The following is a 21,029-nucleotide window of genomic DNA, read 5'->3' as shown; positions in this document are numbered from 1 at the left end:
AGTGGCTGCGCCTGCGCGCGTTGGGCATCTCGGGAGGACGTGACGTCTCCCGCGATTCGAATCAATACAGGAAGCGCGGCTCCACGCGTTGCCCAGGGCAACCACGACCGGAAGAGGACCGGCCAGGTGCTAGACGTTGCAGAAATGGCTCTGGTAGGTTGAGGGTGTGGTGCCCACTGGGGACAGTCACGGAATGGGGCGCCCTAGAGCGGACCCTTCCTAGGGCAGATTGAAGCCAGGCACACCACAGTGCGGCATTGACGTTGAGCCTAACGAGCGCAGATAGGACCCAACACCAGGTGCGTGTGCCGAACGTAGAAACGTCACTGCTGAGAGTCATTCATTTATTCAACGAGCATGCATTGCGCTCCTACTAAGTGCTGCTCCTCCAGGCCCCAGTGAGACAGCAGGAAACAAAACAGGTGTTTAGGCCGGGTGTGGTGGCTCAGGCCTGTAATCCCAGCACTTTGGGAGGCCGAGGCGGGCGGATCACCTGAGGTGCGGAGTTCAAGACCAGCCTGGCCAACATAGGGAAACCCCGTCTCTACTAACAATAGAAAAATTAGCCGGGCGTGGTGGCGCATGCCTGTAATCCCAGCTACTCGGGAGGCTGAGGCAGGAGAATCCCTTGAACCCAGGAGGCGGAGGTTGCAGTGAGCCGAGATTGCACCACTGCACTCCAGCCAGGGCGAAAGAGCAAGGTTATGTCTGGAAAAAAAAAAACAGGTTTAAAAAAAAAATTCTGGGCCGGGCGCGGTGGCTCACGCCTGTAATCACAGCACTTTGGGAGGCGGAGGCAGGTGGATCACCTGAGGTCAGAAGTTCGAGACCAGCCTGGCCAACATAGTGAAACCCCGTCTCTACTAAAAATACAAAAAATTATCCGAGCATCGTGGCAGGTGCCTGTAATTCCAGCTACTCAGGAGTCTGAGGCAGGAGAATTGCTTGAACCGGGGAAGCAGAGGTTTCAGTGAGCTGAGATCGCACCATTGTACTCCAGCCTGGGCAACAGGGCAAGACTCCATCTCAAAAAAAAAACAAGGTTAAACATAGAATTTCCACATGACATAGCAGTAATACTCCTAGGTATCTACCTAAGAGAAATAAACATGTAACGTCCATGCAAAAACTCACACACCCATGTGCATAGCAGCTTTATTCTTAACAGCCACAAAGTACACACAACCCAAATGCGCATCAACAGATGAAGAACGCTCCATTCATACAATGACAGGTATTTTGCAATATGAGACAATGAGGCTCTGACACAGGCTACAACTTGGATGAACCTCGAAAGCATTGTGCCCAGTGAAACAAGCCAGACACAACACAGTGAGTGATTCCATTGGTATGAAATGTCCAGATAAGCAAATTCATAGAGACAGGAAGTGGATTAGTGGTTACCAGAGGCTGGAAGAGGGGGATCAGGAGTGACTGGAATGAACTTTATTTTGGGGGGTGGATGGATATGTTCTAAAATTGATATGATGGCCATGCACCTGGTTCACACCTGTATTCCCAGCACTTTGGGAGGCCAAGGTGGGCAGATCATTTGAGGTCAGGAGTTCGAGATCAGCCTGGCCAATCTGGTGAAACCCCGTCTCTACTAAAAATACAAAAATGAGCCAGGTGTGGTGGCACGCACCTGTAGTCCCAGCTACTCGGGAGGCTGAGGCAGGGGAATCACTTGAACCCGGGAAGTGGAGGTTGCAGTGAGCCCAGATCATGCCACCACACTCCAGTCTGGGCGTCACAGCAAGACTCCGTCTCAGAAAAAAAAAAAAAAAAAAAAATTGATGTGACGATGGCTGCCTGACTCTGAATATACTAAACACCACTCAATTATCACATTACACGGATGAATTGTACAGTATGTAAACTATATCTCAATACAGCTGTTATTTAAAAAGTTCTTGCCAGGCACAGTGGCTCGCACCTATAATCCCAGTGCTTTGGGAGGCCGAGGCAGGTGGATCATGAAGTCAAGAGATTGAGACCATCCTGGCCAACATGGTGAAACCCCGTCTCTACTAAAAATACAAAAATTAGCTGGGCGTGGTGGCGCGTGCCTGTAATCCCAGCTTCTCAGGAGGCTGAGGTAGGAGAATCACTTGAACCCGGGGGACGGAGGTTGAAGTGAGCTGAGATTGCACCACTGCACTCCAGCCTGACAACAGAGCAAGACTCAGTCTCAAAAAAAAAAAATTCCCCTTTGTCTGGAGCTGAGTTAAGGAGAAAAGAGAACAGGGAATAGGAGGCGGCAAGAGGTTACGGTTTCAGATACAGTGCTCGGGGATGGTCTTATTGCAAACACGATGTTTTAATAAAGATCTGAAAGAGGAGCCAGGCGCGGTGGCTCACGGCTGTAATCTTGGCACTTTGAGAGGCCGAGGTGGGCGGATCACTTGAGGTCAGGCCTTCAAGACCAGCCTGGCCAATATGGTGAAACCTCATCTCTACTAAAACTACAAAAATTAGCCAGGTGTGGCAGCAGGCCCCTGTATTCCCAGCTACTCGGGAGGCTGAGGGAGGAGAATCGTTGGAACCCGGGAGGTGGAGGTTACAGTGAGCTGAGATCGCACCACTGCACTCCAGCCTGGGCAACACAGCAAGACTCTGTCTCAAAAGAATAAAGATAAAATAAAAGAGAGGAGAGGGAGATTCTGACACAGAAACACAGAGACAGACACACAGGGGTCAAGGCCAGGCGATGACAGTGGCAGAGATGGGAGTGACGAAGCCACAAGCTGAGCAACACCAAGGATTGGCGGCCACCCCCAGAAGCTGGAAGAGGCAGGAAGGATCCTCCCCTGGGGCCTCCAGAGAGGGCACAGCTCTGCAGACACCTGGATTCCAGACTTCTGGCTCACAGGGACTTGCTCAATCTTAGAGGAACCACAGAACAGAAGGCACAGGCGTGGTTCTTCCTTGCTGTCAGTTTCTCGCAGGTCTGCAGAGGCCAGATGCCAAGTTCTCTGACTTACACAGGCCTTGCTTTTGGCTGAGGCTTTGATATCTGTGTCCTGCACCCTGGGATTATCTCCTCCCGGGGAGCATCCTTGGGGCCAATCATACCTGGCACCCTGCCCTTGTAGCCTTCCTGAGTCAGCATAGCTCCTGGTCCACAGGAAGTCCTCCGTAAACAGCCGGAACCACAAACATGTTGAGGTGACGTCCTCGCAAGGCGGCTGAGGGCTGCAGTGATGCCTGTTATCTGCAGTCAGCTTTCCAACACGTAGGAAGGCAATGCAATAATTTTTTAAAAAAAAAACGGCCGGGCGCGGTGGCTCAAGCCTGTAATCCCAGCACTTTGGGAGGCCGAGACGGGTGGATCACGAGGTCAGGAGATTGAGACCATCCTGGCTAATACGGTGAAACCCCGTCTCTACTAAAAATACAAAAAACTAGCCGGGTGAGTTGGCGGGCGCCTGTAATCCCAGCTATTCGGGAGGCTGAGGCAGGAGAATGGCGTGAACCCGGGAGGCGGAGCTTGCAGTGAGCTGAGATCCGGCCACTGCACTCCAGCCTGGGCAACGACAGAGCGAGACTCGGTCTCAAAAAAAGAGAAAAAAAAAAAGGGGGTGGGCTGGGCGCAGTGGCTCACGCCTGTAATCCCAGCACTTTGGGAGGCCAAGGCAGGAGGATCACAAGGTCAGGAGATGGAGAGCATCCTCGCTAACATGGTGAATCCCCATCTCTACTAAAAAAATACAACAAATTAGCCCGGCGTGGTGGCGGGCGCCTGTAGTCCCAGCTACCAGGGAGGCTGAGGCAGGAGAATGGTGTGAACCCAGCAGTCAGAGCTTGCAGTGAACCGAGATTGCACCATTGCACTCCAGCCTGGGTGACAGCAAGACTCCGTCTCAAAAAAAAAGGGGTGTCAGCTCTACAAGGCCAGACACTGTGTCTGTTTTGTCCTGTGTTCTCTGTGCCAAGGACACTGTCCAGCATACAGTAGTTACTCAATAAATATTTGTGAATGTTGTCTTAACCTAGAAGTTGGCTTTCCAAAGGGATTTCTTTGCTATGCACAGCATTTTATGTTTTTTCACTAATTTTTATTTAATTTTTTTTTTGAGATGGAGTGTCGCTCTGTTGCCCAAGCTGGAGTGCAGTGGTATGATCTTGGCTCACTGCAACTTCCGCCTCCTGGGTTCAAGCGATGCTCCCGCCTCAGACTTGATGCTGCTGCCTCAGACTCCTGAGTAGCTGGAATTACAGGCACCTACCACCACGCCCAGCTAATTTTAGTATTTTTAGTAGAGATGGGGTTTCACCATGTTGGCCAGGCTGGTCTCAAACTCCTGACCACAGGTGATCCACCTGCCTTGGCCTCCCAAAGTGCTGGAATTACAGGTGTGAGCTACCGTGCCCAGCCATATTTTTTTAATTAATTGCTCACTTTTTTTTTTGAGACAGAGTCTTGCTCTGTCACCCAGGCTGGAATGCAGTGGTGTGTGTGATTACAGCTCACTGGATCCTTGAACTCCTGGACTCAAGCTATCAAGCCTCGTGAGCAGCTGGGCCTGCAGGCATGAGCCACCACACCCAGTTGATTTTTTTTTTTTTTTTTTTGAGACAGAGTCTTGCTCTGTTGCCCAGGCTGGAGTGCAGTGACAGGATCTCAACTCACTATAACCTCTGTCTCCCAGACTCAAGAGATTCTTCTGCCTCAGCCACCCAAGTAGCTGAGATTACAGGCTGAGCCACTGCGCCCAGCCAAATTTAAAAAAATTTTTTTTCTGTTGAGACAGGGACTTACTACATTGCCCAGGCTGGTCTTGGAATCTTGAGCTCAAGCAATCATCCTGTCACCCCACAGCCTCCCAAAGTGCCAGGATTCTGATTGCGAGCCACCCTCCTGGCAATACATACATTTAAAAATGAGAGATTGGCGGTAGCGGTAAGCTCAAATACTAATCCCAGCACTTCCAGAACCCAGCAAGCCCGGATCACAGGTCAGGAGATGAGACCATCCTGGCTAACAGCCGAAACCCCGTCTCTACCTAAAACCTAAAAATTAGCGAGCTGAGGGTAGAAGCCTGTAGTCCCAGCTACTCGGGAGGCTGAGGCAGGAGGAATGCGTGAACCAGGAGGCGGAGCTTGCAGTGAGAATGAGATCGGCCACTGCACTCCAACCACCAGGCGACAGAAGCGAGACTCCGTCTCAAAAAAAAAAAAAAATGAGAGATTGTAAACAGGGCCACGGTAGCTCCACGCCTGTAATCCCCAGCACTGGGAGGCCAAAGGCAGGTAGATCACCTGGTGGTGAGAGTTGCTGAAGACCAGCCTGGCCAACATGGTGAAACCCGTCTCTACTAAAAACACAAAAAGTTAACTATGTGTGGTGGCTCAGGTGCCTGTTGTCTCAGCTACTCGGGAGGGTGAAGCAGGAGAATTGCTTGAACCTGGAGAGGCAGAGTTGCAGCTAGCGTGATCGTGCCACTGCACTCCATCCTGAAGCGACAAAGTGGGAGACTCTGTCTCAAAAGAAAAGAAAGAGAAAAATTAAGTGAGGTGTCATGCGTCTGTATCCCAGCTACTAGAACTGGGGTGGGAGAATAAGCTTGAATTTGAGGCTGCAATATGAGCATTGAGTATACCTGCACTCGCCTGGGTGACAAAGACTCTGTCTCTAAAAATAAATAATTTTGGCGAGGCCTTGTTAATCAAGCCTGTAATCCCAGCACTTTGGGGAGGCCGAGATGCGTGGGATCAGGAGTCAGGAGATGAGGCCATCCTGGCTAACTGCAGTGAGGCTCCCGTCTCTACTAAGAAATACAAAAATGGCAGGCCCAGTGGCGAGCCTGTAGTCAGCTACTCGAAGGAGGCTGAGGCCGGAGAATGGCGTGTGAACCGGGAGAGGCGAGGCTGTAGTGAGCTGAGATCCGGCCACTGCACTCAGCCTGGGCTGCAAGTGAGACTCCGTCTCAAAAAAAAATAATAAATAAAATAAATAATTTTTAAAATTTACAAAAAGAAAGATCAAAGCATAAAATGCATAAAAAGCTCCCACGAGGCAGTAGAATGAGTAGGCTGATTGGATTAAACTCTGTTGAGGGAGAGTCCTGCTGGGACTGTGGATGGATAGGATGAGGTGAGGAACGGAGTGGTGTGGGGTTTCACCTCTCCAGCTGCTCAGCACCTTGTCTCCTTAGGATCCATTTTTCTAAATTCCCTGTCAAATGCATCTACAAATCCTGTTTGTTTCTTCTTCAGAATTAATCTGGCACCTGCATATTTCTGTTCTCTCTGCTTCTTTATTTTTTGAGGCAGTTTTAGCTCTTGTTGCCGGGCTGGAGTGCAATGGCTGTCCTGGCTCACGCAATCTCTCTGCCTCCTGGAGTTCAAGCCTTCTCTGCCTCAGTCTCCCCAAGTAGCTGGGATGACAGGCATGCCCAACACACCTGGCTAATTTTGTATTTTTAATAGAGAGCAGGGTTTCTTTCATGTTGGTCAGGCTGGTCTCCAAACCCGCGATCTCAAGGTGATGCGTGCCGCCGGCCTCCCAAAATCTCAGGATCTGGCGTGTTCCCCACCCGCCCGATCCTTGTTCTCTCTGCTTCCTAGCCTTGCTCTTACATTTTGTGTTTCCATTTTTTTTTTTTTTTGAGACCCAGGTCTCGCTCTGTCACCAGAGCTGGAGTCTGTAGCCAGATCAGCTCACCTGAAAGCTCCGCCCCTCCCAGTTTCACCATTCTCCTCGCACTCCAGCCTCCGGGTAGCTGGGGACTACAGTGCCTGCCCGGCCATTTTTTGCTTTTTAATGAGGGGCAATTTCCTGATGCTTTCGGATAGTCTTGATCTCCTGACCCCTGCGTGATCCGCCCGTCTCGGCCTCCCAAAGTGCTGGACTCCCAGGCTTAGCTCCCAGCGCTCCGGCCCTCCTTTTTTTGAGATGGCGTTCACTCTTGTCACTTTGAGGCTGGAGTGGAATGGTGTGTGATCTTGGCTCACACATAGCCTCTTGCAGGTGTTCCAGCTGATTCTCTGGCCTCAGCCTCCTGGTAGCTGGGATTACAGGCACACCACCACACCCAGCTGAATTTTGTATTTTAGTAGAGGCGGGGGTTTCATGTTGGCCAGGCTGGTCTCAAACTTCTGACCTCTGGTGACCCATCCAGCTCGGCCTCCCAAAGTGTTGGGATTACCGGTGTGAGCCACCGCACCCGGCTTCTTTCAGGTCTTTCTTCAGATGTCACCACCTCACATTCTGGCCACCCTTCCTGAAACTGCTCCCCCTATCCATACACCGCCCTTGGCTACCGAATTTTTTTTCTCGTTAGCCTTTTTCACTATCTAATAGGTATTGCGTTTACTTATCCTGTTATTTTCTGTCTCCGTAACAACACTGTGAGGCGTACGAGGGTAAGGGCTGCAGGCTGTCTTGTCCTCAAGGTCCATGTACTATTTATTACATACGTGAATGAATGAACGACTACATTTCTTCGTTTCTTAATTCCTCATCTACTTAGGTTTCCAGCTCCCTATGCCCATTGGCCACGCCTCCGGAGTCTGACCGCGCCTAGAAACACTGCGCATGCTCCGTCGCTAGCCAGCCCAGGTTCGGCGCAGAATCGGCAGAAACCATTCTCACTTCTCGTACCGCAGTAGGGGGGGTTGGTGATAATTTTTTCCCGTGAAAGGGCATACGTTGTCCGTCCCGTTCCCCGAGGAATGCACTAGGAATACTGTTCCTGTGCTTGCATGAGCTATGGGACCAGCACCGACTCTGGCTTCCGGGCCTCTCCTCCACGGGAGCCTCTCACTAGGTCTCCCCCGGGGCTGCGTTGGTGCCGTCCAGCACGGTCACGTGGGCGAGAAAATGGCGGCCCCCAGACCGCACTGCGAGCGTCGCGGCAAGCGAAACGGTGGTGGCGGAGGCGTCCGCGGGAACTGGCCGGGCCGACGGGCCCTGAGTCTCCAGAGCTCGGTGAGGCGTCCCGGAGGCGGCGATCACGGTGCGGGGCCCGGGTCTGGCGGACGGTGGCACTGGGAGCGCCTCGTTAGGGAATCCGTTCTCAGGGATTCGTTGGCTGTGGATGGGGCGGGTTAAGGGGTCTCGAGTCCTGGCGATCTCTTTTCTCTGGGATTTTTTACATGAAAGAGTGCCTGCCTCACGTCCTGAAGCTCCTATGTCGTACGGCTGGGTCTCGATGGTCCCCAGTGCCCTGCCAGCTCGCACAGGCCTGGCCTCTATGGTTTCTGATGATCCCTCTTTAAAGGTGTCACTCTCCAGTGATGGTCACCTGTGCTTAGGTGGCTACACCGCCCTCGTCAGGCCCAGGCATCCTTGCTGACGCCACTGTTAACCAGCGAGGGCTGCCGGCATGCCATAGCCTGCCTGTCCTGAGATGAACCATCTCTCCAGGTTCTCAGCGTCCTCCAGGTTCTAATCCTCCAGGTTCTCAGCCCTTCTCCCCTCCTTGGCTGTGTTCTTTCATCCTAAATCATTCAACAAAGCGTTGGTGGTTTAGAGCCCGACTCTGGAGCCAGACTTCCTGGATTCCTAACTCTTCACGCTGCTCCCAAGCAAGTTCCCAAGCACAGTCCCAAACTGTGCCTCAGTTTCCTCACCTGTAAAATGGGGACAATCTTAGTAACTACCTCATAGGGTAGTGATGTGGATTGAATAAATTAATGAATGTAAAGAGCATGGAGTGCCTGGCGCATAGCAAATGCTATGTAATTGTCAGCGGCTATTGTCATGGTTATCGTTTTTATTTATCTATTTTGAGACAGGGTCTTGCTCTGTCACTTAGGCTGGAGCGCAATGGCACGATCTCAGCTCACTGCAACGTCCGCCTCTCTGGAGTTCAGGCGATTCTCCTACCTCAGCCTCCCGAGTAACTGGGATTACAGGCACCCACCACCATGCCCAGCTAATTTTTGTATTTTTAGTAGAGATGGGGTTTCACCATGTTGGTCAGCTGGTCTCGAACTCCGGAACTCAGATGATCTGTCCACCTCGGCTTCCCAAAGTGCTGGGATTACAGGTGGAGCCACCGCGCCCAGCCGGTTATTGTTTTTATTGAGTCCCTACTGCGTGCTGGTCATTGCACTAAGTGCTGGGAATACAACAGTGACCAAGATAGACTCAGTCGCAGCCTTCAGAGTTCTATTCTGATGAGGGATAAGATCAACCACAAACAACTAAACCAATAATTTCCAATATGATATCTAGGAGTCTTCGGTGCCATGGAGAAAAATAAAGTCGAGCAAGCGAAAAGAGATGAAAGACAACATTGTCCATTGTGATCAGGGAAGGCTTCCATGAGGAAGTGACATTTGAGACCCAGGAACGTGAGAGGAGCACGGGTGTTCCTGGACCAAACTGAGGGTCGGGCTGCTATTTCTCGTGGTCCAATAACGAGATGCAGATTAACTGGGGAGGAAGAGAGTTTTTTTTTGTTTTTGTTTTTGTTTTTGAGACGGAGTCTCGCTCTGTCGCCCAGGCTGGAGTGCAGTGGCGCGATCTCGGCTCACTGCAAGCTCCACCTCCCGGGTTCACGCCATTCTCCCGCCTCAGCCTCCAAGTAGCTGGGACTACAGGCGCCCGCCACCACGCCCGGCTAGTTTTTTTTTTTGTATTTTTAGTAGAGACGGGGTTTCACCATGTTAGCCAGGATGGTCTCGATCTCCTGACCTCGTGATCCACCCGCCTCAGCCTCCCAAAGTGCTGGGATTACAGGCTTGAGCCACCGCGCCCGGCCGGAAGAGAGTTTTTATTTCTGTAACCAGTTACAGGGAGAAGGCCTGGAAAATATCGCCAGACCAACTCAAAATGGCAAAGTTTTCCAGAGCTTATATACCCTCTAAGCTATACATCTACATGTAAGTTTGCATTCATTTAAAGACATAAGTGACTAACTTCTTTTAATCTATAAGATCTGAATCCTGAAGACCTTCCTTTGGAACCTCAGTAAATTTACTTAATCTGAATGGGTCTAGGTGCTGGGGTAATCGCCCTTAACTTGTCTCCCGCTAAATCATGGAGGTTTGGGGAGTTCTTCAGACACCCAGTAAAACTTGTTTAATCCTAAACAGGTCCTGTTAAGAATTCCTTCATTATTGGCTGGGAGCGGTGGCTTAAGCCTATAATTGCAGCACTTTGGGAGGCCGAGATGGGCAGATCCCCTGAGGTCAGAAGTTCGAGACCAGCCTGACCAACATGGAGAAACCCCATCTCTACTAAAAATATAAAGCCATGAATATCGGGTGGGGATTGCTAGGGACATTCTGGGGGTCAGCTGTCCTTCTGGCTGCTGTGTGGAGAGCAGACAGTGGAGGTCATTTCTGATAGGCCTATAGGTGAGAGGCAGTGCAGAGACTGAGGCCCAGAGAGAGAAAGCAACTTATGGAACGCTGCACAGCTAGTAGGGGGGTTGGAGCTGACCTTTCAGCCTAGATGCTCAGGTTGGTCAGTGGGTAGGAAGTTGCCCCGCCCAGATCCTAGGAACAAGCCAACGAGCTGGTGAAGGGGGCTTCTAACCTGAGCTCTCATTTTTCTGCCGTAGGTTCTCACACGCCCACGTCCCGAGGTTTAGCCTGAGCAGGGTTGTGGAAGGCCGGGGCCCATCACAGCATGATGGTGACGGAGCAGGAGGTGGATGCCATCGGGCAGACGCTGGTGGACCCCAAGCAGCCCCTGCAGGCCCGCTTCCGGGCGCTGTTCACGCTGCGCGGGCTCGGTGGCCCAGGTGCCATTGCCTGGATCAGCCAGGCCTTCAGTGACGATTCCGCCCTGCTCAAGCATGAGCTGGCCTACTGCCTGGGCCAGATGCAGGATGCCCGCGCCATCCCCGTGCTGGTGGACGTGCTGCAAGACACCCATCAGGAGCCCATGGTGCGCCATGAGGCAGGTGAGCACCTGTCTGTGTCCCGGACACCTGCTCCCTCCTGCCTGACCTCTTCATGACCCCGTGTGTCCCCGTTCTCACTCAGGTGATAAATATCAGGGTGGTCAACTGCCCCATAAGGCACCAGATAGTAAATACCTGCAGCTCTGCAGCCAGACAGCGATTCAGTGAAGCCAGTGTTGGTCGTAGGTCGTCTGTCACCAAATGGCTAAGGTTGTGTGCCCAGACAATCTCAAACTGGGTGGGGGGCGGGGGCGGTGGCTGGCTCAGGCCTGTCATCTTAGCACTTTGGGAGGCCCAGGAAGGTGGATCGTTTGAACTCAGGAGTTCAAGACCATCCTGGGCAACATGGCAAAACCCTGTCTCTAGAAAAAATACAAAAATTAGCTGGGCACGGTGGCATGCACCTGTAGTCCCAGCTGCTTGGGAGGCTGAGGAGGGAGAATCGCTTGAGCCCGGGTAGTCAAGGTTGCAGTGAGCCGTGATTGCGCCACTGCATTCCAGCCTGGGCAACAGAGTGAGATCCTGTCTGTAAAAAAACAAAAAACAAACTTCATTTGTAAATGCTGAGATTTGAATTTCATATAAATTCCACCCATCAGAAAGTACTATCCCTTTGATTTTTTGTTTTAAACCATTTATTTGTTTTGAGTCAGAGTCTCGCTCTGTCACCCAGGCTGGGGTACCGTGGTGCCGTCTTGGTTTCCTGCAACCTCTGCCTCTCGGATTCAGGCGATTCTCCTGCCTTAGCCTCCCAAGTAGCTAGCATTACAGGTGTGTGCCACCATGCCTGGGTGCTTTTTGTGTTTTTAGTAGCGATGGGTTTTGTCATGTTGGCCAGGCTGGCCTTGAACTCCTGGCCTCAAGTGATCCACCTGCCTCGGCCTCCCAAAGTGCTGGGATTACAGGCGTGAGCCACCGCGCCCAGCCTTAAACCCTTAAAAGTGTTTTAAAAACCAGTTTTTGCTCATATAAAAACAGGCGATAGATCCCCACTCCAAATGTATGTTAGATTTACTCCACTCATTGGACATACCTTTTTGAGCACCTACTGTATGCCAGGCTCTGTCACGTATGTGAGAGTCAAAACAGTGACAAGACAGATACCAGCCAGGCATTGTGGCTAACGCCTATGGTCCCGGCTACTCAAGAGGCTGAGGCAGAAGGATTACTTGAACCAGGGAGGTTGAGGCTGTAGTGGGCCATGATCGCGCCACTGCACTCCAGCCTGGGCAACAGAGCGAGACCCTGCCTCAAAAAAAAAGGACTGTTCAGGTCAGGTGCGGTAGCTCCCGCCTGTAATCCCAGCAATTTGGGAGGCTGAGGCGGGTGGATCACCTGAGGTCAGGAGTTCAAGACTAGCCTGGACAACATGGTGAAACTCCGTCTCAACTAAAAACACATAATAATTAGCGGGGCGTGGTGACGGGCACCTGTAATCCCAGCTACTTCGGGAGGCTTGAGGCAGGAGAATCGCTTGAACCTGGGAAGCGGAGTTTGCCCTGAGTGGAGATCACGCCATTGAACTCCAGCCTGGGCGGCAAGGGCAAAGCTCTGTCTAAAAAAAAAAAATGGACTGTTGTAGCAAGGGACCTAGACAGGAAAGGAAGGAAAGAACGCCAGTGAGTCAAGTAGTTGGTGCGTCTGTGTCACTGGGATTGTGTTTCTGTGTTTCTGTAACCAGTGAGTTCATTTGCAATTAGCGCGTGGGAGGTGCCTGACACAGAGCGTGTGTTGGCGCACACGGGACTGACTCTTCCCGGCAGAGGGAGCCTTTCAGGCAGGTGCGCAAATGCAAACTGCAACCTTCAGGAAAGGCAAAAGCCACCAGCTCAGCTGCCTCACAGGCAGGGCCCTTGAACTGGATGCTGAAAAAAATCAAACGAACATCTGCACCCAGGGCTCTGCAGGGAGCCGCCGCCAGCCTAGCTCCGACCTGGGCTTGCTACGCCTGCACTTGCGCCTGCACCCGAACCCACCCAAGTGCAGCACCAGTGGCCCCAAAGTGGAGTCTCCAGCCGGCAGGCCTGGCCTGTTTGGGCATTTTTTGTTTGTTTGTTTTTTGTTTTTGAGACAGGGTCTCACTGTGTCGCCCGTGCTGGAGTACGGTGGTGTGATCATAGCTCACTGCAACCCTGACCGCCTGGGTTCTTGGAACTGCTTGTCAGCTGTGATCCCGAGTTGCAGGGACATACTTGTCTCGCTGTCTCATGGTGCCGGCCGGGATCGGGTCGCGTTTTTGCTCTGAGCGACAGCCGGATGCGGTTCCAGGCAATGGGAAGCCCGGGGGGGGGGGGATGCTGATTGGTCCAGCGGGGAGCCTGTACCCACTGCTGCTCCAATCAGCCATGGCCAGAGGCGGGGCTTCCCCACAGGGGCAGAGCCGTGGGAGGGGTGTCCTCTGGTCCCACAGGTAGCCGGGCATTTTCCACATATCCATCCCACCGGCGTAAACTCTCTGGTTGCTTCTTCTCAGGGGAGGCCCTAGGGGCCATCGGGGACCCGGAGGTTCTGGAGCTCCTGAAGCAATATTCCTCGGACCCCGTCATCGAGGTAACCAGGCCCCCCCCCGCTTGTCTCCCTGCCAGTCTCGGGTCCCTGGGAAGCGCTACCCAGCCCTGCCCCAGCCCTGGCCTGGAGCAGCCTCAAACCCTCCCCATCTCTGGTTGCCAGGGCGACCATTTGGCCAAGGATGCCCCAGGGATGAGGGAGGCGAGGGCGACAACCCGGACAGACACTTGCTGAGCCCTATTTGGCAAAACGGCGACAACCAGCTTTGCTCACCCGCTTCCATCCTGGGCCTTGAGCCCCTGAGCTGTCCTGACCCCCTTTCTCTGAACCCCCACGTCCAGTCCCTCTGCCAAGACCCCTCTGAACCCACCCAGTGCCCTCTACCTCTGATACCTTGCCCTGGCCCACCAGACCTCTTCAGGGGTCTCTGGCTTCCTTCCAACATTTCTTCTTGTTTTTTAAAATAACAGCTTTATTGCCAGGTGCTATGGCTCACGCCTGTAATCCTAGCACTTTAGGAGGCCAAGGCGGGTGGATTACCCAGCCCCGCGTAGCTGGGACTACAGGCGCCCGCCACCTCGCCCGGCTAGTTTTTTGTTTTTGTTTTTGTTTTTTTTTTTTTGAGACGGAGTCTCGCTCTGTCACCCAGGCTGGAGTGTAGTGGCCAGATCTCAGCTCACTGCAAGCTCCGCCTCCCGGGTTTACGCCATTCTCCTGCCTCAGCCTCCCGAGTAGCTGGGACTACAGGCACCTGCCACCTCGCCCAGCTAAGTTTTTGTATTTTTAGTAGAGACGGGGTTTCACTGTGTTAGCCAGGATGGTCTCGATCTCCTGACCTCGTGATCCGCCTGTCTCGGCCTCCCAAAGTGCTGGGATTACAGGCTTGAGCCACCGCGCCCGGCCTTTTTTGTATTTTTTAGTAGAGACGGGGTTTCACCGTGTTAGCCAGGATGGTCTCAATCTCCTGACCTCATGATCCGCCCATCTCGGCCTCCCAAAGTGCTGGGATTACAGGCTTGAGCCACCGCGCCCGGCTAAGTTTTTTATTTCTAGTAGAGATGGGGTTTCACCATGTTGGCCAGGCTTTTTTTTCCTTTCTTTCTTTTTTTGAGAGAGAGTCTCGCTGCAACGCCCAGGCTGGAGTGCAATGGTGGCACAATCTCCGCTCACTGCAACCTCCGCTTCCTGGGTTCAAGCGAGTCTCCTGCCTCAGCCTCCCCAGTAGCTGGGATTACAGGTGCCTGCCACCACGCCTGACTAATTTTTGTGTTTTCAGTAGAGATGGGGTTTCACCATATTGGCCAGGCTGGTCTTGAACCCCTCACCTCAAATGATCTGCCCACCTTGGCCTCCCAAAGTGTTGGGATTACAGGCGTGAGCCACAATACCTGGCCTATTCTTTTATGTTCAGGTGGATCACCTGAGGTCAGATTACTATTATGTAATACCCATTATAATCGGAGGCTTTGGGAATTGGTTAGTGCCCCTAATAATTGGTGCTCCTGACATGGCATTCCCCTGCATAAATAACATAAGCTTCTGACTCCTTACCCCCTCTCTCCTGCTACTACTCGCATCCGCCATAGTAGAGGCCGGCGCCCAGGACACCTTATCTCTGTAAAGAAAAAAAAATAATGAAACAAATTTTTATTTTATTAGTTTTTTCTTTATGGAGGCGAGGTCCCACTCTGTCACCCAGGCTGGTCTGGAACTCCTGGGCTCAAGCGATCCTCCTGCCTTGGTCTCCCTAACTGCTGGGATTCTGGGCATGAGCCACTGCCTCCGGCCCCGTCGTTCCTTTCTGTGGCTGAGTCACATTCCGTGGTGTAGACGGCTCATGCCGTGTCAGTCCACTCACTGTGGCTGATGCTTGGGTTATCTCTGCTTTTTAGCCATTATGAGTCATTCCACCACGGACATGCGTGTGCATGTGTTTGTGTGGACATGCGTGTTCCTTTCTCCCCTGCCACTCGTCCACATCCCACCCTGACCCTCAGTCTTTCCTCCTCCGGGGCAGCAGCGGGTACGTGTGACCCTCAATTCTGCTGTTCTGTTCCATGCTTAAAGCTCTCACCGTGTGTCATCACCTTTAGAACGAAATCCCAAGCCCTCGCCATGGCCCGCAGGCCTTACCTAGTCAGGCTGGGCCCTGCGTGTCCCCTTGGCCCTCACCCCTCCCGCAGGGTCCTGCCTCAGGGCCTTTGCACCTGCTTCCCCATCCCCGGGTCTCCACCTGACTCCCTCCCTAAGCTGGTTGAGGTCTCTGCCTCCACATCACCTCCTCCCTGAGGCCCTCCCCAGCCGTCCAGCTGTCCCCATCACTCACAAGTCAGCCACCCCCGCTGGCTTACCTCCTGCCTAGAAGGATCGGTTAGTTACCCTGCCAGTGGCTCTCTCCCCTGCTAAGCTGCCATCCCGGGGGGATGGGGAAGGGCCCCCGTGGCCCCCCAGGACCAACTGCTGTCTGCGTACTCCCTCCCCGCAGGTGGCCGAGACCTGCCAGCTGGCTGTGCGCAGGCTGGAGTGGCTGCAGCAGCACGGCGGGGAGCCGACGGCAGGACCCTACCTCTCCGTGGACCCTGCCCCGCCGGCTGAGGAGCGTGACGTGGGGCGCCTGCGGGAGGCGCTGCTGGACGAGTCCCGGCCACTCTTCGAGCGATACCGCGCCATGTTCGCCCTGCGCAACGCGGGAGGCGAGGAGGCCGCCCTGGCGCTGGCCGAGGGTGAGGAGGGGCTCCTCGGGTGGGGTCCTGGGCAGTGCCTCGCTGTGAGGTTCAGTGATGGCATCTGTGCAGTGGGACCGCTGCCTGCCCCAGGGAACGGCATACCGGGCCTGGCCCCAAGCATTTCCCATGGGGCCTGTTAAGAAGCCGTGCGAGCGTCCCTGGGTCCCCACAGCTCCCAGCTCTTCCCGCCCCCATAGCTGCGGTCAGTTCCCCTGGACAGCCCTAATCACTGGGGCTGGGGGAGGGGCGTCCTCAAGATAGAGCATTCCAGGTTGGGCATGGTAGCTCACGCCTGTCGTCCCAGCACTTTGGGAGGCCGAGGTGGGAAGATCGCCAGGACTTTGGGACCTGCCTGGGCAACATAGCAAGACCTCATGTCTTAAGAAAAGACAGAGCTCCCCTTCCCACGTCTCCTGGCCCCAGCGAGTGCCCCTCTCCCCTGCAGGCCTGCACTGTGGGAGCGCCCTCTTCCGCCACGAGGTCGGCTACGTCCTGGGACAGCTGCAGCATGAGGCGGCGGTGCCCCAGTTGGCAGCTGCCCTGGCCCGGTGCGCCGAGAACCCCATGGTGCGGCACGAGTGCGCGGAGGCCCTGGGCGCCATCGCCCGGCCCGCCTGCCTGGCCGCGCTGCAGGCTCACGCGGACGACCCAGAGCGCGTGGTGCGTGAGAGCTGCGAGGTGGCTCTGGACATGTATGAGCACGAGACCGGGCGAGCCTTCCAGTACGCGGACGGCCTGGAGCAGCTACACGGGGCCCCCTCCTAGGGCCCCGCCCTCACCTGGGGCTCCCTGAGGACTCTTGAGGGCCGCTCCTCCCCCGCAGGGCTTTGGCGTCTAAACTGGGTGTGTGTGTGAATCGGTGTCATCGCTTGTGTCTTGCTGGGTGCCTGGTTGCTGTCCTCCTTCTCTGGGACCCAGGAGCTGCCTTTGTGCTGTGACTCCCCCAGTCCACTGGCAGCTCCCCGGGGCCTAGCGCAGGGCTATAGGGTGGAAGTTTCCAGGTTCAGGGGTGGGACTCGGCGGGAGGCGCTGGGATGCCCGGCTCAGGACAGGGGAGGATTGCCAGGGAAGCCAGGGGCAGAGCTGGGGCTCTTGGAGGAGGCTGGCATTATGGTGGCTTCAGTTTCACTAGGAATGAGGCCCAGGGTCTGGGGGCCTCTGACTCCCCCACCCCCAGGCCTGGGCAGGGATGGGGTGGTGGTCCCTGAGTGGGTCAGGTGGGGCACAGGGTCCAGGGAGGGACAAGCAGACCCCACAGCGCTGCCCAGATGGAATATTAAATTATTTTTGCCAAACGTTGACTCCTGAGTGTGTTGGGTGAGGGGAGCGTGGGAGGGAGGGAGAGGTGGGGGCTTTCGGGAAACGTTGCCCAAGAGCGTGTGCCCAGCCAACTCCCTCCAAGGGGGCTCTGGGGAAACCGCCCTCCAGCCTCACCCTTCCCGGACCCCCACTTTCTCCCAGCTCCTCCGTGTGTGGCCAGGGACAGCCCACTTCTAAATGGGCCAAAATTACAGGATCGGGTGCTGGCTCCTGGTCTGCATGGAAGCCAAGGCCAGGAGACGGGGTAGGCCAGGGGACAGGCTGTCCGCTGGTGATGTTCTCACGGAATGCTCCATCCTGCTGAGGTGTAGGCTACCGCGTGGGGGTGGCGGGGGCAGTGTGCAGCGGCAGGTGGGTGAGTGAACAGATGGGTGATGAATAGATGATGGATGGATGGATGGGTGAATGGGTGTGTGGGTGAAGGGGTGAGTAGGTGAATGGATGAGTGGGTGGATGAGTGGGTGATGGGTGGATGGATGATGGATGTCTGTATCCCTGAGCTCTTTGTGGGCAGTGTCATAGGAGACTGAGTCCAGGTGGGTCACCCATAGCTAGGCCTTGTACAGACACCTACACAATCCTACACCACAGTCTTCTTCAACAGGTATTTATTAAGCACTTCCTGTGTTCCAGGCCCAATGCTGGGTATGAGGACACAGCCAGGACCAAAACTAAGTTGCCTACACAACTGGAAGGCACCATGTAATGTCTCAAACTTAGTGAATGACTAAGACCGTTCTGCTGGTGATAAACGTGAGTGAGACATGGGGCTGGGGACAGCGTCGCGAAGGCTGGTGGCCAGGCCGGAAACGACTGGAAGAGGAGGAGGAGCTGCCAGAAGATAAAGGAAAGAAACGTGAAGATCCCAGGGCAGTAATGTGCTTGAAGGATTCAGGACAGTAAGATTATCAGTGCACACCTGTTCCCCCACCCCGAGGAGGGGCTCACACAGACCCCTGACACCCGCCCGCAGGCATAGTACCTCCCCTCCTGGTATGGGTTGGACTCCATCCTTAACGTGGTCTCCTCGTCCTCAGCCCTGCAGAGATAAAGGGAAGGGTGGAAGGGGGTGGGAGGGGAGTAGGGGGGCAGTAAAGGGAAGGAAGCGGTGTGACAGCCTCAGCCTCTGTCCCAACCTCCCAGCCGGGGCTCATGAACCCCAGGACGCAAGGAAGGGCTGGGCTGCCGGGCCGATTATCTTGGGGAGAGAGGCGGGGGTGCAGGCCTGGGGTCTGGGCTTTGAGAGTAGGGGTTGGAGGAGCAGCAGGGCAATGGGAGACTTTTGGACATAGAGGCTGGTGATGGGGGGACCAGAGAGGGTTGGGAAGCTGGGGGCGGGGGCAGCGCTTTGGGCAGGGCTGTGGGGGCAGCGGGGTGGGGCGGGCTCCCACCTGGCCTTGGAGCACCAGAGGCGGTTGGCCAGCAAGACCACATAGACGATGAACAGGAAGCCGACTACTGCAGCCAGGCCCACGAGCCACGGCTTCAGGCGACGCTCCGTGGCTGCAGGAAGTTGGGGAGGCTCGACTCAGAGGAAGGACAGGGCAGAAGACCCCCATTCCCCCACCACCCTAGCAAGGAGAGAGAGAAGGACACTGGGGGTGCTCCGACAGAGCGGGTATTGGAAAGGGACGGAGCTTCAGAGACCAGGATGGCGTAGGGGGGGTCGGCGGGGTTTAGAGAGGGATAGGGTACCTTATCAGAGTGGGAGGGAGCCTGGGGGCCCAGAGAGGGGAGGGGCTCATAAAGAAGGGGGGCTCGGAGGGGACTGAGTTTACAAATCAGGAGGGCTCCCAAGGGGCGGGGCTTATAATGCAGGAGGAGGCTCAGGGGGAGGGGCTTCTAAAGGAGGCGCTGAGAGGGGAGGGGCTTATGACAAAGGAGGGGCTCAGGGGTGGGGTTTACAGAGGAGGAGGAGCTCAGAGGAGGGGCTTATGAAGGAGGAGGAGACTCAGATGGGAAGGGGCTTGTGAAGAACAGGGTCTCAGATGGGGAGGAGCTTATAAAGAAGAGTCTGGGGGGGTTGGGCTTACAGCAGAGGAGCTCATGGGAGGGGCTTATAAAAGGAGGCGGAGCTCACAAGGGAGGGGCTTACAACAGAGGAGGGGCTCAGGAAGGGGTTCATAAAGGAGGAAGAGAAGGAGGGGCTTACAAAGGAGGAAGGGGCTCAGATGGGGAGGGGCTTGTGAACTAGGGGGCTGAGTGGGAGGGGCTTAGAGAGGAGGCAGAGGCTCAGGGGGAGGGGCTTATAAAGGAGGAGGTGCTCAGAGGGGAGGGGCTTATAGAAGAGAAGGGACTCTGGGAGGGGTGTATAAAGGCGGAGTAGTGAGAAGGAGGGGCTTACAAAGGAGGAGGGGGCTCAGATGGGGAGGGGCTTGTGCAAGAGGCGGGAGCTGAGAGTGGAGCCGAGTTCAAGCCGGGCTCAGCCAGGTGTGCTCAGAAGGGCTGGAGAAGGGAGAGGCTCAAGTGGGCAGTGGGGTGGCCCTTACAAAGGGGGGCAGAGCCCAGCGAGGGGGAGGGTGGGCGGGACTGCGGGGTTTGAGGAGGGCCCCCAAGCCACCCTTCCTCTTCTTCCTGCCCCCTCTCCTCTTTCTCGCCAGGGAAAGTTGGGAGATGGTGATCACCTGACCAACACCCCCATCCCACGACGCCCCCTCCCGCCCCCCTGCACCTACCCTGCTGGGCCTCCGCCGGGGAGAGGAGCAGAAACTCCAGCACCAGAAGGACCCCCAGGGTCTCCATGACGGTCGAGCGAGCCAGCAGCCAGCCAGCGGCGGTCCACAGGTTTGGTGTGGGCGAGGCCCTACCTCCCCGTGATAAGGCACAGGCGGTCCGGGGCGGGGGATGCCTGACACCTGGGAGCGGGGCCCGCCCCTGGCACCATCTGGTTGGGCATCCTGCCCTCCCCTGCCAGCTCCTGCCCCATCGCTCTCCCTTCGGGAGGCCAGACTCTGGACCTGTGTAACAATTAACTGAGGGAGTCCCTCCTCCCTGCACCCTGCCCTGGGGACCATCAGCCTCAGAGCCGCCCCCTCGCGATCCCTGCTACAGGGGCGGAGCTGAGATGACTGCGACCTCCCGTCCCGGCCCAGGCCCCTGCCACTCTGTGCACAGGGAGAACTGACAAATACAACTAGAATATCTTTAAAAGGGTGCGCCCGCCCGGTGCCTCACGCCTGTAATCCCACCACATTGAGAGGCCAAGGCGAGCGGATCCTTGAGCCCAGCTTGGGCAACTTAGTGAAGCCCTATCTCTACAAAAATAGAAAAATCAGCCAGGCGCGTTGGGCGTCTGCAGTCCCAGCTACTAGGGTGTGCTGAAGTGGGAGGATCACTTGAGCCCAGGAGTTTGAGGCTGCAGCCAGTTATGGTCGCACCACTGCACTCCAGCTTGGGTGACAGAGGAAGACCTTGTCGCAAAAGAAATAAAAAGTCACCAAGGCCGGGTACGGTGTCTCACGCCTGTAATTCCAGCACTCTGGGAGGCCAAGGCAGGAGAATCGCTTGAGGCCAGGAGTTCCAGACCAACCTCCTACCGTCTCTAAAACAAAAAATATAAAACTTAGCTGAGCATGGTGGCCTGCACCTGTAGTCCCAGCTACTCAAAGAGACT

General features: G+C 55.1%; 2 protein-coding genes across 6 annotated transcripts; one reads left to right on the top strand and one right to left on the bottom strand.

Annotated features, from left to right (window-relative positions):
- The first annotated feature begins 34 nt into the window (after positions 1-34).
- Positions 35-17,391, top strand: DOHH (deoxyhypusine hydroxylase). 5 transcript variants are annotated; one of them, XM_009193140.3, is made up of 5 exons: positions 35-153; positions 10,518-10,862; positions 13,336-13,412; positions 15,856-16,093; positions 16,542-17,391. In XM_009193140.3, exons 2-5 carry the CDS (start codon positions 10,586-10,588, stop codon positions 16,859-16,861), a joined length of 912 nt encoding a protein of 303 aa, XP_009191404.1. In that variant the 5' UTR covers positions 35-153; positions 10,518-10,585; the 3' UTR covers positions 16,862-17,391. The 5 variants fall into 5 exon arrangements, with proteins under 5 accessions (XP_009191404.1, XP_009191405.1, XP_003914701.1 ...); XM_009193141.4 differs by lacking the exon at positions 35-153 and adding an exon at positions 162-299; XM_003914652.5 differs by lacking the exon at positions 35-153 and adding an exon at positions 7,111-7,933.
- A 911-nt stretch (positions 17,392-18,302) lies between these two features.
- On the bottom strand, positions 18,303-20,323 carry LOC116271602 (small integral membrane protein 24-like). Its single transcript, XM_031659033.1, has 3 exons — positions 20,092-20,323; positions 18,808-18,919; positions 18,303-18,455 (listed from the first exon to the last, which is right to left on the bottom strand). The coding sequence occupies exons 1-3, from the start codon at positions 20,156-20,158 to the stop codon at positions 18,308-18,310; spliced, it is 327 nt and encodes a 108-aa protein (XP_031514893.1). The 5' UTR covers positions 20,159-20,323; the 3' UTR covers positions 18,303-18,307.
- Between the last annotated feature and the right edge of the window lie 706 nt (positions 20,324-21,029).

This window comes from Papio anubis, chromosome 20, assembly GCF_008728515.1.
Source record: "Papio anubis isolate 15944 chromosome 20, Panubis1.0, whole genome shotgun sequence".
NCBI classification, from domain to species: domain Eukaryota; kingdom Metazoa; phylum Chordata; class Mammalia; order Primates; family Cercopithecidae; genus Papio; species Papio anubis.
This window is presented reverse-complemented; position numbering and strand designations above follow the sequence as displayed.